Source organism: Sinocyclocheilus rhinocerous, unplaced genomic scaffold, assembly GCF_001515625.1.
Source record: "Sinocyclocheilus rhinocerous isolate Xijiao unplaced genomic scaffold, SAMN03320098_v1.1 scaffold1619, whole genome shotgun sequence".
NCBI lineage: Eukaryota > Metazoa > Chordata > Actinopteri > Cypriniformes > Cyprinidae > Sinocyclocheilus > Sinocyclocheilus rhinocerous.
The window spans coordinates 73,016-87,706 of record NW_015649446.1 but is presented as its reverse complement, the minus strand read 5'-3'; the positions used below and the strand labels follow the sequence as shown (position 1 = coordinate 87,706).

The 14,691-nt window shown below is 38.9% G+C and overlaps 2 protein-coding genes and 1 long non-coding RNA gene across 3 annotated transcripts in view; all 3 read left to right on the top strand.

Moving 5' to 3' along the window:
* The first annotated feature begins 2,849 nt into the window (after nucleotides 1-2,849).
* Nucleotides 2,850-6,017, top strand: LOC107710566 (B-cell CLL/lymphoma 6 member B protein-like). Its single transcript, XM_016515372.1, has 2 exons — nucleotides 2,850-3,933; nucleotides 4,962-6,017. Exons 1-2 carry the CDS (start codon nucleotides 3,228-3,230, stop codon nucleotides 5,957-5,959), a joined length of 1,704 nt encoding a protein of 567 aa, XP_016370858.1. The 5' UTR covers nucleotides 2,850-3,227; the 3' UTR covers nucleotides 5,960-6,017.
* Nucleotides 6,018-6,277: 260 nt separating this feature from the next.
* LOC107710565 (uncharacterized) lies at nucleotides 6,278-8,227 on the top strand. The gene is made up of 2 exons (XR_001636612.1): nucleotides 6,278-7,485; nucleotides 7,870-8,227. It is a non-coding gene; the product is annotated as an uncharacterized LOC107710565 (long non-coding RNA).
* A 4,255-nt stretch (nucleotides 8,228-12,482) lies between these two features.
* Nucleotides 12,483-14,691, top strand: part of LOC107710572 (latent-transforming growth factor beta-binding protein 3-like) — a 35,607-nt gene continuing 33,398 nt past the window's right edge. Inside the window, exon 1 of the mRNA XM_016515376.1 lies at nucleotides 12,483-13,354. Coding sequence (XP_016370862.1) covers nucleotides 13,114-13,354 — 241 coding nt within the window. The 5' untranslated portion in view covers nucleotides 12,483-13,113. The remainder of the gene's footprint in view (nucleotides 13,355-14,691) is intronic.

The window sequence follows — 14,691 nt, the reverse complement described above, 5'->3', positions numbered from 1 at the left end:
ATTTATAAAAGCCCTAAAGAGTCATTTACCTAATTCTACAACATTATTATTATTTTTTTAATAACTTTTTTCTTATAAAAATGTGTGTCCGTAAATCTTGCGTCAACTCTGTTACCGTACCATACTTTGCCTTTAAATTAGTGGAATTATCTCCCACAACTATGTAAGATACAGGAAATGATGTCAATTTCCCTAACTGTTAAGATCTGAAGCGCTGAAAAGTCTATGTGCTCTCTCTAAGAAAATATTTTAATCTAAAAGTTCTTACACCAAGAGTTATTTTATAAAGTGTCAAATCTGTTACCACAATATCAAAGGGAAAACAGATTTTTTATATAATACATTTTCAGATGAAAAATATTTGCTCCAAGTGGACGGTTCTGTGAAGACATCGGTATTTTTTTTTATTTTAAAGGTATGTATAGGTGAAATATTATCTTAGTTTCAAGTGATGGAATGTAAGGACTATTTGTCTAATGAAACAAGGATTTTTCCTGTTATGATTTATTGTAATTTCTACACATTGGCTAATTTGTCCGTAACAGAGTTGACAAACAATACCATAAAGACATCTGTTTTTTTCATTAAAAGTAAAAAAAGGAAGTAACTTGTGTTTGGCAAGCACTGAATTATTAAAATTAAATATGTTTTCAATAAGATACTGAAAAAAAAAATCTGTTAGTGAAAAGTTTTTTTTCTTAACTTTCTGCAATGCCAAATGTATCTCCAATTATAGAATCACCCATGTGCTTAAATTGGCACATATACTGTGGTATATGTTTTGTACAACCCAAATTTAATTGTTATTATTTCTGATTCCTGATATACTAAGATTTGCCACCGGGTGGCGCTGTTGCACCAGCACAACATGACCAAGAACACAACAAATCTCAATAGCCTACTGTTTCATATGATCACAGGAAATGTAAAAGTTATACCAAGGGACAGGGGGAGTCTTTCCGCTAGTCCAAATACCCACACTTGCGGTCTTGGCCACTTGAGAGCGCGTGCGCGCGACAGGAAGTACAGTAAGTGCGCAAGACTGTCCCAGATCTTAAAAACGTCAGAGCGCAGTGCCCTTAACGCACACTAAATCCACACTATCTCGAACACCGCCCCGGAGCCGTACTCGAGGCTTAGTGTATCCCATCATGCATCATGTTCTGGAAATAAATCCTGAGACTTTTTGCCGAGATCTCACGAGAGGTCACGGAAACCAACGTATGTTAAATATTAATAATAGTTCGATATTACATATAATTTGGTAGTAAAACAAAGAGTTGTACGTTTTGTTGGCGCAAATGAGTAGTGGTGATAATTATTTTGTACAACATTTGCAACTGCTTTTTATCACTTAATTAGACGCGCCACAAAGTTGTGCCATCTGTTATAGGGACTACTGAACAGACATTTAGAAGTTGATTTTAAAATGCAAAGTATTGAAAAATAAAGCTCTGCAAACACTTGCATTTTTACAACACTATAAGTGTGTCCCATCAAGTAATGAAAAGTTCTACACTTGTGGTCTTCATGCTCACTTGAACACGGAAATACATCATATAAGTAGTCAAGTGGTCAAGTGCAAAGACCGCACGTGCAGGTATTTGGACAAGGGGTTTATCAATATATGCAGTATTGTGGAATACATTTCTGGTTATACAATGCAATATATTTCTGGTTACCTTTTCAAATAATCATTCAAGAAACCGAAGGGTTAATGTAACAAACAGTAATGTTTATTCCTTCCACAGTCATGATTTTGTATGACGAGTTAGAGAGGTATGAGAATTTCACACAGAAACTACAATATTCACAACTGAAGCAAAAGATCTAATACTCATAATTCCCTCTTGTATAGTCAAAACCATTCTGCCTGCAGAGTGTCCCATATAAAGCTGGAACTAAAGAGTAGGCCTGCCTATGTTACTTAAAGCTCAAACATAACCCATTAATGCCCAGATTTCTCCCAGACACATCTAAATTGTAATTATTTGCAAAATCTTTTATATGAACCAGTCGCAGCATAAATGAAACAAGTTGTAAACTTTATTTGTCATTCACAGAGAGCATTAATGATAATATTTGAAAAAGATGGTGGTGTAGAGCAGTGGTTTTTACCCTTTTGACTTCAAGCCTATCTGTGGTACTTCTGTTCTAATAAAAATAAACCCAAAATATGTTATTTTAATCTTGCTTGTCATTCACAGAGAGCATTAATGATAATATTTGAAAAAGATGGTGGTGTAGAGCAGTGGTTTTTACCCTTTTTGACTTCAAGCCTATCTGTGGTACTTCTGTTCTAATAAAAATAAACCCGAAATATGTTATTTTAATCTTGTACATCTTAACATTTTTTTTTATATAACTTAATTTAAATGATTTTAAGATTTATAAGGGCCCCCGAGACCCCCTAAAGGGGGGTGGAGAACCACTGGTCTTTCTGTCTATCGGACAGTATTGTCTGTAGGACACGATAACCCTTTAAACTTCCAGGTTTTATAGCTAATTAAAATTTCAGGTCAAGCCAACATCAAAGTTTATCTTGGCGAACTTGACTTTCATATTTAATTTCAATGGTTTATTACAGTTGATCTTTAATCAATTGTTAAATACATTATTTTACACAAACTAACATTTGATGTGTAAACTAGAATTTTGTGTACGACATGACTAATAAACTAAACACTAATGAACGTTAACAAAGACTATAGAAGTCAGTATAAGTTCTTTGACGTTAATCCGTTTTTCGTTCCGAAAGTCGTCATTTATATGCGCTTTGTTTACGCGAGAGTATGTCATTAAACCGCGACCACATCTTTGACCAATCAAAAGTCAGGATTGACCCCAGCGTTTGTACTGTGGAATGAAGGCTCGGGCCGGGCTCTGGCGCGTAGCGAAATAGCGATTACTACATTAAATGCAGGTTAACGACAGTATTGCCTTGATCATTCAGTGCGGATATTTATCGAGATTTCACCAAAACCAAGGCAGCGAAAAGCTCCATTTTCAAGATTGAATGCGTTGGCTAGTTTGCTAATGGCAATGCTACAGTAGCTCATCTGGCTCGTATCTAGCTTTTCATTTCCGAGTGATTAGGAAATAACGTTACTGTCGCAACGAGACTCCAAAAGATGACCGTTTCCGTTTTATATAACATCAATATATCACAGCAATAACTACTTAAATAGGTTCCCTCTTCGTTTGTGTGTACAGCAGAAGAATTCGCTATGAACTCAAAGCGCAACAACGGTGAAAACGGGGCGGGCAGAATCAACCCAGTGTCGGTACCAACAGCAACAAACAGCTCATCAGCGAGCGCTTCTCACCGTAAACAAACTATAATCAACTCATCCCATAAGGCAGAGAAGGATGAGTGCATGCAAAACACAGTCCGGGACAAAAACCTGTCCATCTCCACACTCAGAACGCGCCTCGGACCGACCATCCGGTCCACTCTGTCCGCGGCGGTGGACACCCTTCTGGGCGAGATCGTGGCAGTGCTGTCCGAGACCCAGCGGGAGCTGCTGACCAAAGAGCAAGAGAACGAGAAGCTGAAGGTTCGACTCGAAGTCTCAGAGAGAGAGCTCAAGACGTTACAGGAGTGCCTGTGTAGCGCGCAGAAATTAATCGACCAGCTTCAGGGTCCCTTTGGGAACCCATCCATGCCGGGACCTCACGTCTACGCCACCGCTGGACCCGTGAACTCGAGTCGCTTGCCACATCGGAGTGCGCCCGAGCCGGATCCGCGCTGCTTTACTGGAGCCGAACCCGAGTTGAGTGGCGCTCTCGGTGATGCCATACACGGCTTTGACTCCAGGGAGGAATTCAAGAGCTGCCACCTCTCCATTCAGGCGGATGGGACGGTGACAAACAGTTTTTATGACCCTATATCCGTCCATTCCTCTAACATCTGTTCAGACATGAACCGACCTGGTAAGACAACACTCAGTTTATTGCATGTAATGTGAACTGTTGATGTGCTACTAACACAGAAGCATGTAGGCATTAGACAGCAACAACACCAAGTGCTTTAGAAAAGGGACTCGCAGTAAATCGGCTATCTGCTAATTGTAGATTTTCCAATTTAATTATCTGTCGATATTTAATTGTGCATAGTCATTTCTCTCTCTCTCTCGTTTACATTTTATATAATTTATATTAATAATAATTTCTCAATAATTTACTAACATTGTTAACTTTACTCTTTAGCAAATCGCAAAATGACTGTATTTTTAATGCCTAAAATGTAGCATTTCAAATGATTTGATTTTATATTGTAATATTAAATATTATAAATAATCAATAAATAGACAACATTAAAAGAATACTATCAACCATAACCTGAAAATGTTTAATATTGGGGCGTTCTTGTTTCCCTAGTTTAGAGATCGACAGTTATTCATGTTTTACAACTGATACTGATTATTTTTATGCTTGTGTGTCTGATAACCATACCAATATTTCACTGCTTTGTGACATAATTAATAGCCTAATTATTAATCTAAAAAAATAAAAATCATAAAGTGCATGAATATTTTAAAAGTAACAATAATAATAAAGGCGGTTGTCAGTTCTTCACATAAATGTTTTGAGACAGTCTGAAGAACTGATAATCCATTTTATTGTTACTTTTAATGTATTGAAAGAATGTCTACATTTGATGTACAAAACATCTACTATTCTTAACTGAACAATTTAGAGAAAACAGCTTTTGGTAGGCTCTGTTTAACAGTTTTATAATTGGTAGTTTACAGCCGTAAAGACCTATAATGAAACTGTCTGGCGTTTAACATTATAATAGTTTTGTCTGTGAAAAGTACAGATATCACATTATATGCAAGGAATCTAATATCCTTATAAAGCACAATGACAAAACAGTTTTACAAATTATGAAGTTGTCATGCCAAAGTTGACTTTTCTCATAGGCCTACCTGTGTATAAATGTGTGATGTTTGTCACAGGTGAGATGGTGGATGACAGCAGAAGACTCACACACGCCAGACCTCAAAACCCTCCCTCACACACTAGCTTCTCTGTTAAAGAGGAGCAGGTTCCTGCCTCTGGACAGGTGTGTGTGCGGGGAAGAGAGGCGCCCACAGAAGCCAAGCACTCAGCGCAGAGTGTGTGTGATCTGGCATACGTCCACGCGGTCGAGGAAGAAGGAGGTTCCCGTTCACACCATCACCAATCCAAACCTACACCACCGCCCCCCTCCAGGCCTCACAATGGGCCCTCCTCCAGTAGTTCACCATCACAAGGAACCTCCGGACTTAGATCAGCCCAGAGGGATGCTCCTGGTTTGGGTATGATCACCAGCAGAAGCCCAGGGGTGGGCGGCTCATCGCCAGAAGAGCCCATACGGCGCTCCATCTCTGAGCTGATGGGAGAGGCACCTGGGGAACGTCCTCACTTGTGTCTGGAGTGCGGCAAGACCTTCCGTCTGATCTCTAGCCTGAAAAAGCACCTGAGGATCCATACGGGAGAGAAACCGTATCCGTGCACTGTCTGTGGCCGCCGTTTCCGCGAGTCTGGGGCTCTTAAGACTCACCTCCGTATCCACACGGGTGAGAAACCATATTCCTGCTCCGATTGCGGAACGCAGTTTCGTCATCTCGATGGCCTGCGGAAGCACCGCCGCACACACACCGGTGAAAAACCATATGTGTGCAGCGTCTGCGGGAAAAGGCTCAGCCGTCTGCAGCATCTGAAACATCACCAGCGCATACACACGGGAGAGCGGCCGTGCTGCTGCCCACTTTGCCACAGAGGCTTTAAAGATCCAGCTAGTCTGAGGAAACACCTCCGTGCACATCAGGGTGAGCCTGGAGCGGATGAAGCAATGGGAATGGCTGGTTTGGGAGAGGGAGATGGAGGATCCATGGATGATGAGGATATGAGGTTCGGGATGTGGGGGGAAGAGGAAGGGAATGAAGGCGAGCCTGTGGTGGACTGTGTTTAGTCACAGAGTTACAGCTAAGGAAAACAATAAACATTTTGGTCTTTTCGTGAAACAAAAAAAACTGACTTAAAGGCATAGTTCATCCAAAAATGATCATTTACTCACCCTCAAAATGTTCCAAACCTGTATGAGTTTCTTTCTTCTGGTAAACACAAAAGAAGATATTTTGAAGAATGTTGGGGAAACAAACAGTTGCCGGAAGCCACTGACTTCTATAGTATGGGGGAAAAAAATACTGTTTGGTTACCAACATTGTTTTGTGTTCAACAGAAGAATGAAACTCATTCAGGTATGGAACAACTTGAGGTTGAATTTCATTTGTGGGTGAACTATTCCAGCATTTTTTTTTTAAGGGACAGCTTTTTCCTTTTTTTAAACTCAAAACCGAAATGTGGCGATAACTGTACAACAGCGGTTACATCTTGTCCTGGACTTTAAAAAAATTGTCTGTGGCAACACTTTCTTGTAGAGAGAGATTGACTTTGAAATCTATAACAAGCTCATTGTTTAACAATGTGGTTATGTAAATTTATCATGACTCAAATATCCACTTACTTCAAGTACATATTATATTCGATGACATCTCAGATGTCACATCATATAGACCAGGACATGTAGACTTTTAGCTTTTGTTTTCTGTGTGTACTGTGTTTAGTGTAGGGGCTGTTGACGCTCCAGTGGGACTGACAGGGTATCATAAGATCTGTTACTCACACGTTATGGGTGTTGTTATTGGTGTGATAATCATTTTAATGTGCCCTCTTTTAGAGAAAGCGCTACGATGAACACATTAAAGCCTTAACTCTGGTTATATTGCACAGGCTCACACACAGATGTGCATCAAGAGCTGTAGTGTTGTTTTAAATTTGGTTCTTCACCTTTATGTCGTTTAATGTTGTTCAGTGCATTATTAGATTTAAGTGTTTGGAGGGTGTTGTGTTCAAGGTGAAGATTATCTCACAGGGTGCTGATCCAAAGAATGAGAATTGTGACTGCCAGGGTTAATTCATCTGAGTTCAGCTGACTCATCTGTAAAAATGTATTTACATATCCAACTTAGCTATGTATTAATATGCAGATTGTTTTGAAGAATGAAGGCTTCTGCTTTAGGTTGAGGTATAATGAGCCAGCACAGAAATCAAGTAAACCTTAAAAGTGCTGCCCTCTACTGGATATATGAGGTTACTGGCAAGTTTTTTTTTTTTTTTTGGTTGGTTGGTTGGTTCTCCAAGTTTTTCTGTTGTGGCCATGGTGTCAATCTGTGTGGCTTTGTGAATACTTTTTTTTTCTTCTTTTTTATATATATATATATATATTTCATGCCATTTTGTACATTTGCTTTACATATTCTGTACATTGAATTGAAATCGATTAGTGTTAAAAATTTCAAGCCAGAAACTGGATCTTAAAAAGATCCATGACAAGTGTTTTAATAACTGTTTAAACTGTTCACTTTGTTACAACATTTCATTTGTTTCTGTGCCCACATGTGATGTAGAATTTAGAGATGTAGCAGATGTTTGAAGGTTGTGGTCCATCTGTAGTTGACAAGAAGTTCAACAAAAATGACTGTAGTTAGCACTCCAAAAAATCTTCAGTGTAAACAATCATTGGCCTCATCCTTAGTAAATATGCAGAACAGAACGTTTGATACCATGTAATGATCCATATTTTTTTGCTAGTATTAGACCAGTATTTTGGGCTGGTCTGCAACCTTTTAAGTGTGATGCTGTAATACAAGTTGAGGGACAGCAACACTTCAGCCAAATGGAGGGGAAGATTCAAAATAGTTGTTTGTAATGTTTAGTTTCAATATAATCAATGTAATCTTTCATTCTCCAAAATTATACTTCACTGTAAAATAAAATACAGGTCAATTTACTTAAAAAAAAAAGAGAGGGAGATTGAAGGTTGTGGTCCATCTGTAGTTGACAAGAAGTTCAACAAAAATGACTGTAGTTAGCACTCCAAAAAATCTTCAGTGTAAACAATCATTGGCCTCATCCTTAGTAAATATGCAGAACAGAACGTTTGATACCATGTAATGATCCATATTTTTTTGCTAGTATTAGACCAGTATTTTGGGCTGGTCTGCAACCTTTTAAGTGTGATGCTGTAATACAAGTTGAGGGACAGCAACACTTCAGCCAAATGGAGGGGAAGATTCAAAATAGTTGTTTGTAATGTTTAGTTTCAATATAATCAATGTAATCTTTCATTCTCCAAAATTATACTTCACTGTAAAATAAAATACAGGTCAATTTACTTAAAAAAAAAAAAAAGAGAGGGAGAGAGAGAAATCTGCCGAGATTTCTTTTGCTATAACATCTGTACTTGCATATCCTTCAGTGTGTATTTTCTGTCATTATACTCTTTAATTAAGAAGGGCACACTCATCATCTCTAATATCTATAACAATCAAGTTCACTCATATTCAGAATGATGTACCAACATTACTATGAAAATTAAAAAATAAATAAAACTTTTCAAATGTATCGATTATTGAATCTGAATTTTCAGACAAACCGTTTTTTGTCATTGTCACATTCAAGAAACCAGTCTGAGCTTTGTGACATGCCGCATTATCCTGCTGGAAGTAGCCATCACGAGATGGGTACACTGTGGTCATAAAGAGCTAGACGTGGTCAGCAACAACATTCATGTAGGCTGTGGTGATTAAACGATGCTCAGTTAGTGCTAAGGGGCCCAAAGTGTGGTGCCATTATGCCACCACCTCAAGCCTGAACCGTTGATACAAGGCAGGATGGATCCATGCTTTCATGTTGTTTACGCCAAATTCTGACCCTATCCAAATGATGCAGCAGAAATCAAGATTCATCAGACCAGGCAAACTTTTTCCAATCTTCTATTGTCCAAATTTGGTTAGCATGTTTAAATTGTAGCCTCAGTTTCCTGCTCTTAGCTGACAGGAGCGGTACCTGGTGTGGTCTTCTGCTGCTGTAGCCTATCTCATGTGTTTTGTGTTCAGAGATGCTCTCCTGCATACCTCGATTGTAACAAGTGGTTATTTGAGTAACTGTTGTCTTTCTATCAGCTCAAAGTCTGGCCATTCTCCTTTGACCTCTGGCATCAACAAGGCATTTTCACCCACAAGAACTGCTGCTCACTAGAGTTTCTCCTTTTCGGACCATTCTCTGTAAATCCTAGACATGGTTGTGCATGAAAATCCTAATAGATCAGCAGTTTCTGAAATTCTCAGATCGGCCTGTCTGGCACGAACAACCATGCCACATTCAAAGTTACATTCACTTAAATCACCTTTCTTCCTCAGTCTGATGCTCGGTTTGAACTTCAGCAGATTGTCTTGACCAAGTCTTCATGCCTAAACGCATCGAGTTGCTGCCATGTGATTGGCTAGATGGATATTTGTACTAATGAGCAGTTGAACAGGTGTACATTAGTGTATACTGTATGTATGTAAACCGGGCTCATGAACTTGGTCAAATAAACAGGACAGTGTTATAGGTAGGGCCATTTGTGAGGGAGTGATGACTGGGATGAAATTAGACACATTTTCCTCTGACTGTATTCATATATATAGTCTTTGTTTACAGTTTTATGAATAGTCTTTCTTTTCTGTGTGTTGACTTGGGTTATGCTGGGGTGAGACAGCCTGACTCACAGGATAACAACAGACTAACTACTTGAATTTTGAATTTGAACACATCTATGTTGGAAAAATGGAAATATCTATAATTTCCAAGAGAACAACATCCGTTATAATTAGTGCATTAGTAAGGCTTAATTGGTTCCTTTAAGAATCAATAATGTAAGTTATCCTGTACTAACGTTTAGATTATTTTTTTTTTTGTAGTCATATATAGTCATTTGAATTTTTGTGCTCTACAATTCAAATGTTTGGGGTTGGTAAAAGAAAGAAATGTCTTATGCTCACCAAATCTGCATTTATTTGATCAGTAAAAGCAGGAATATTGTGAAATATTATTACAATTTAAAATAAAAATTTTCTATATTTAATATATGTTAAAATGTTGTTTTAATATAGTTTAAAATTTAATTTCCTGTGAACTAAAATTTCAGCAGCCATTATTCCATTCTTCAGTGTCACATAATCCTTTAGAAATCATTCTAACATACTGATTTGGTGCTCAACATTATTTTTTCTTTTATTATCGATCAACATATTTTCTGCTTAATATCTTTGTAGATTTTTTTTTTCAGGAATCTTTGATGAATATAATGTCCAAAAGAACTATATTTATTTGAAATAGAAATCTTTTGTAACATAAATGGTCACTTTTTGATTAATTTAATGTGTCCTTGCTGAAGAAAAGTGTTTTATTTCGAGAAAAAAAAAATCTTACTGACCCCAAAATTTTGTAATTCCACAGCATGTGTAAGTAACATCAGCTTTACACCAGCCAGTTCAATTTGTCACACATCATCTAAGTATAAAAAATGTTTAGAATTGTACCTTACACAGAATCTGTTTATATCTGTTGTCAGGCTTGTTTTTCTACCGTTCCCCGTCAATCTCCTCAACCCCCAGAGATTTCCGTTGTTAAAATCCACTGTGCTGTTTTGCCCCAGACGATGAGACATCGGTCAGCCACATTTAGTTGATGTTTGGCCAGAGCTCTCCTCCCTTCTTGATTCTGAAGTGACTCATGTGTCCGCTCAGGCGTGATTATAGTCTCTATGACGTAAGTCAGGACCACTCTGCTCTTTGAGCCCACACCCTGCCTCCAGACCACAGTCCTTGCTCTCCATGCTGCGGTAAGCAGGTTTTAATGTCACATTGAGGGTAACGTTTGTTGGGCTGAATGCTCGTCTCACTGCTCTGTGTCATCAGACTGTTATAGTGCTTATTCTGACAAGCATTGTTTTTCATTAACAGAGCTAGTCATGTATGTGGTGTTGAGGTTGTCTTGCTGTGAGAGTTCTCCTTCATGCTTGAAAATAAAGATTCTCTGTTGATATCTATGGTTCCATGAAGAACATTTGCGTTTCACAAAAGGTTGTTTGTATAGTGGAAAAGGCTTCTTCAGACTCTCAAAATGTTGTTCACATGGTTCTTTTTAAAGAACTGTTCACTGGGAGGTTTTTTAGGAACTCTTCTATGTTGTGAACCCCCCCCCTTTTTTAACTTTTTTTTTTTAAGTGTTGGTGTCCTGTTGCTGTTTTAAGACACCTGTTGCATTAATTATTGCACTATAATTTGAATCTAGTATATTCATATTATTTTTTTTACCAAATAATTTTTTTTCTGTAAAGGCACTAAACATTTAACCCTGTTAGTGACAGTGAAATTATTAATATACTGGCAGTATAATATTTTATAAGGACTTTATAAGGAAAGTTGCTTTTGAAATGCATTATATCTGTGTTAAAAAAAATGGAGGCTGGCATGCAACAACTTGCTTTTTCTATATGTTTTGCTCTCTGTGTGCATGTGTGTATTTTAGCATAAAATTCCTATGTGTGTTTGAGCAACTGCGCATGTCTGTTTTGGGTTTTAGAGCTGCATGCCTATGTGTAGCCAAAAATGTAAGATCTGCCTGTGAACTTGGTGTGTGTGTGTGAGAAAGAGAGAGAGGAGCTCTCATGCAGTCATTTCCTCAGTGACTGAAAGCAAACATTCTCACTTTTCTTAAAGGAAGTGACTCAGCTCACTTTCTCTAACGTTGCCTCTCCATCATCCTCTCACTACTTTTTCTTGCCCATTTTCCCTCTCTCCCTTCTTGTTTATGCATGTCCTCTATAAAATCACATTCTCTTGGGTTTCCTTTTTTTGGGGGTCCGATTTAAGAACAGCTTTAGTTTTATGTTTTCTCCTCATCTGGTAACAAGAACACACTGAAAACGTGTGTTTGTGTAGGATTTACCTTGAAACAAATTTCACTCAGAAAATGCTAGTACATTACACAAATCATTTTTAAGAAAGTAACACATCGAATCAAACATGACATTTTTAAGTAGAGAAACTGAAATAGCATTTTCTTGTAAAGTATACTCCAATAATCTTTGTTTTATTTACAAATATTTACAACCATTGCTAAATTTGACCCCTTTATGAAAAATACTAAGTGGTATTTTTGCTGCATAATTACTCATAATATAGAATATAAATGAATACAAATAAATATGAATGTATGCATATTTTAAAATAGTATTTGCAAATAGTTAAAAAGGATCACTTCCTAGCTAGAATTAGACCTAGAATTTTCTTCGCTGATCTAGTTCTTTGTGCTTTATAATTAAAAACAGTCCCATGGTAATGGCCTTGGGTTGAAGGCAGTTTAGCTTGTCTCCCAGCCTGTCCAAACTGACAAAATCTCTCTAAAACCACTCAACAGATTTGTCCGACCAAGCTGGAAGACCAAGTGAACCAGCATAGGCCTTTTCAGCAGAGGTAGATTTTTGTTGTTGGGGGCGTCTTTCAAGATTCGGAAATCACATGTGGTAAATTGCGCTCTTTCGCCGCTCAATAGTAAACACTAGAAATTAGTGTTGCGCATACTGTTAGCTGGCATTTCCACTTTCATTTTTGTGTTTACTGACCGTGTCTGCAGCGGAAAATCGCGCGCAGCACCGTCACCGGGCGCTTGATGAGTTCAAAATAAGGGGAAAGGAAGGTGACGAGGAAAAGCACCGACGTCAAAACCGCTGTGAGTCCCGCTCCTGTACTGCTCTGGCCCTGCGCCAGCTCGGCTGCCCTTGGATTGGCTCTCGCTTTGCCTCTCCTCCTCCTAAACTTTCCCAAACTGCGATGCGTACACACGCCATCCACGCAGCGACGGAGAACTATGCCTTAAGGAATGAGGAGTTTTTCCACCTTATTCCACTGCCAGGTTGCCTTTTAAAACATGTAAGAATTTTAAAAAGCCTTTTAAAAATGTCGCAAACGGCCTCGATGCGGATAATCTGTATTTTTTATCCACCGAACCGGACGTAATTTTTCAAGTTTCCTACTTGAAACGGGAAAGGAAGGCATCAGGACAACTTTCTGCGCGAGGACTTTCATTGCCAGCGCTGCCTGGGAAAAGAGCGCGTGCTTGCGTACTTTTTCCAAACGGGGCTCCAGGAGGGACTGCCTGATCCGCTCAGGCTTTTCGGCGATATACTGTGGGTGGTAGCGTGAATGCCCTGTGTTGGCATTGAGGGATGCCAGCATGCCCTCGCTGATTCTCTCCCATCTGCTCCTCATCTGGCTCGCGCTCCAGCGGCTGGCTCTGTGCGGCGAGCGCGCGTCCACTCGCGAGCGCTTCAAAGTGGTCATCGCGCCACTCATCTGCAAACGGACGTGTCTGAAGGGCCAGTGTCAGGACACCTGCGAGCAGGGTAACAACACGACTCTCATCGGTGAAAACGGACAGTCGGCGGACACACTGACCGGGCCAGGCTTCAGAGTCGGTAAGTCAATTCAAACAAGTTTATAACGGTCATTATTCGGTTTGGTTTGCTGACAGGACTGATCACGAGCACTATTGTTGAAGTTTTTGCCACACTTGGATGAAGGACCTTAAAGAAGTTAAACCAAAGTTTACCTAAAAATAAACATTTCGCCTTGAATGACTTGAATTATATATTTACTTACCCTCATGTTGTTCCAAACCTGCCTGACTTTATTTCTGATGTAAAAACACAAATGGAGATGTAGGCAGAATATTAGTAACTGAAACTGTCAGTCTCCATTTACTTTCATAGCGTCTTTTTTTTCCATACAATGAAAGTGAGTGGTGACTGGGCCTGTCATTCTGCCTAAGGTCTTTTTATGTTTCACCTAAGAAAGTAAGTAATGCGGGTTTGGAAGTGTGAATCAGTTATGACAGAATTTTTATTTTTGAGTGAGCTGTCCCTTTAATGTACAAACTTTATGATTGAATATAGCCTATGGCATGTGAGTCTGTGAGTGGAAATGCAATAATAACCCCCTCTCTCTCTTTCTCCGTCTATTTCTCTCTCACTCTTGGTAATGGTTTCTGCATATTGTCTGGTTGGCAGCGTAGCTCTCGTTCTCTGAGCTGTATCAGATTGGATGTGGTAAGGCATGGTGCCATAAAGTCTACGCAGCAAGATCTGCACTGCTCACACACATATTCTCTTCTCTTAAACACACACGTACTGTACATTCACATTCTCTTTGTCCACATAAACACACACTTGCAGTCGACACACCCTTAAAATAGTTTGTGTGTGTATGTTAGTAAGAGAAACCCCCTTCTGCAAGGGCTGCTGCACCAGTTTGTTATTTCAAGTAAAGAATGCCAGTAGCTGATATACTTAGAGAGTATATCTATAAGTGTGTGTGGGTATGTTTAGCTCAACATGTTTGTCTGGGTTTTTCATCAGTATTGTGATGAAAGTGATGGTTATTTTAGTTCTGCCTCTCAGCTGGTTCATTTGGTGTGTTGTCTTTCTTTCTCTCCCTCTTGCTCTCTCTAATTTTGCCTACTGGATGCCTGTGTGCTTTTGAATGTGTTGAGTCCAAAAATAAATAAATGTGGTAAAAAATAAAGGAGGAAGCTGAGTCACTGCTGAGTGAAAGCTACATTTATGGAAGTCTGAAGAAGTCCACACACATCAAGCTCTAAGACTCTGACCAAGAGCATCTGTGGTTCATGGTGTGTGTGAGTGTATAAGGATGTGGGATAGGAGACTTACTTTCTGAATAACAAACATCATATATGACCTATATTCTCTGATTTGTTAGAATCTGATTCTAAAACAAGCACAGCTTTATAATTAGA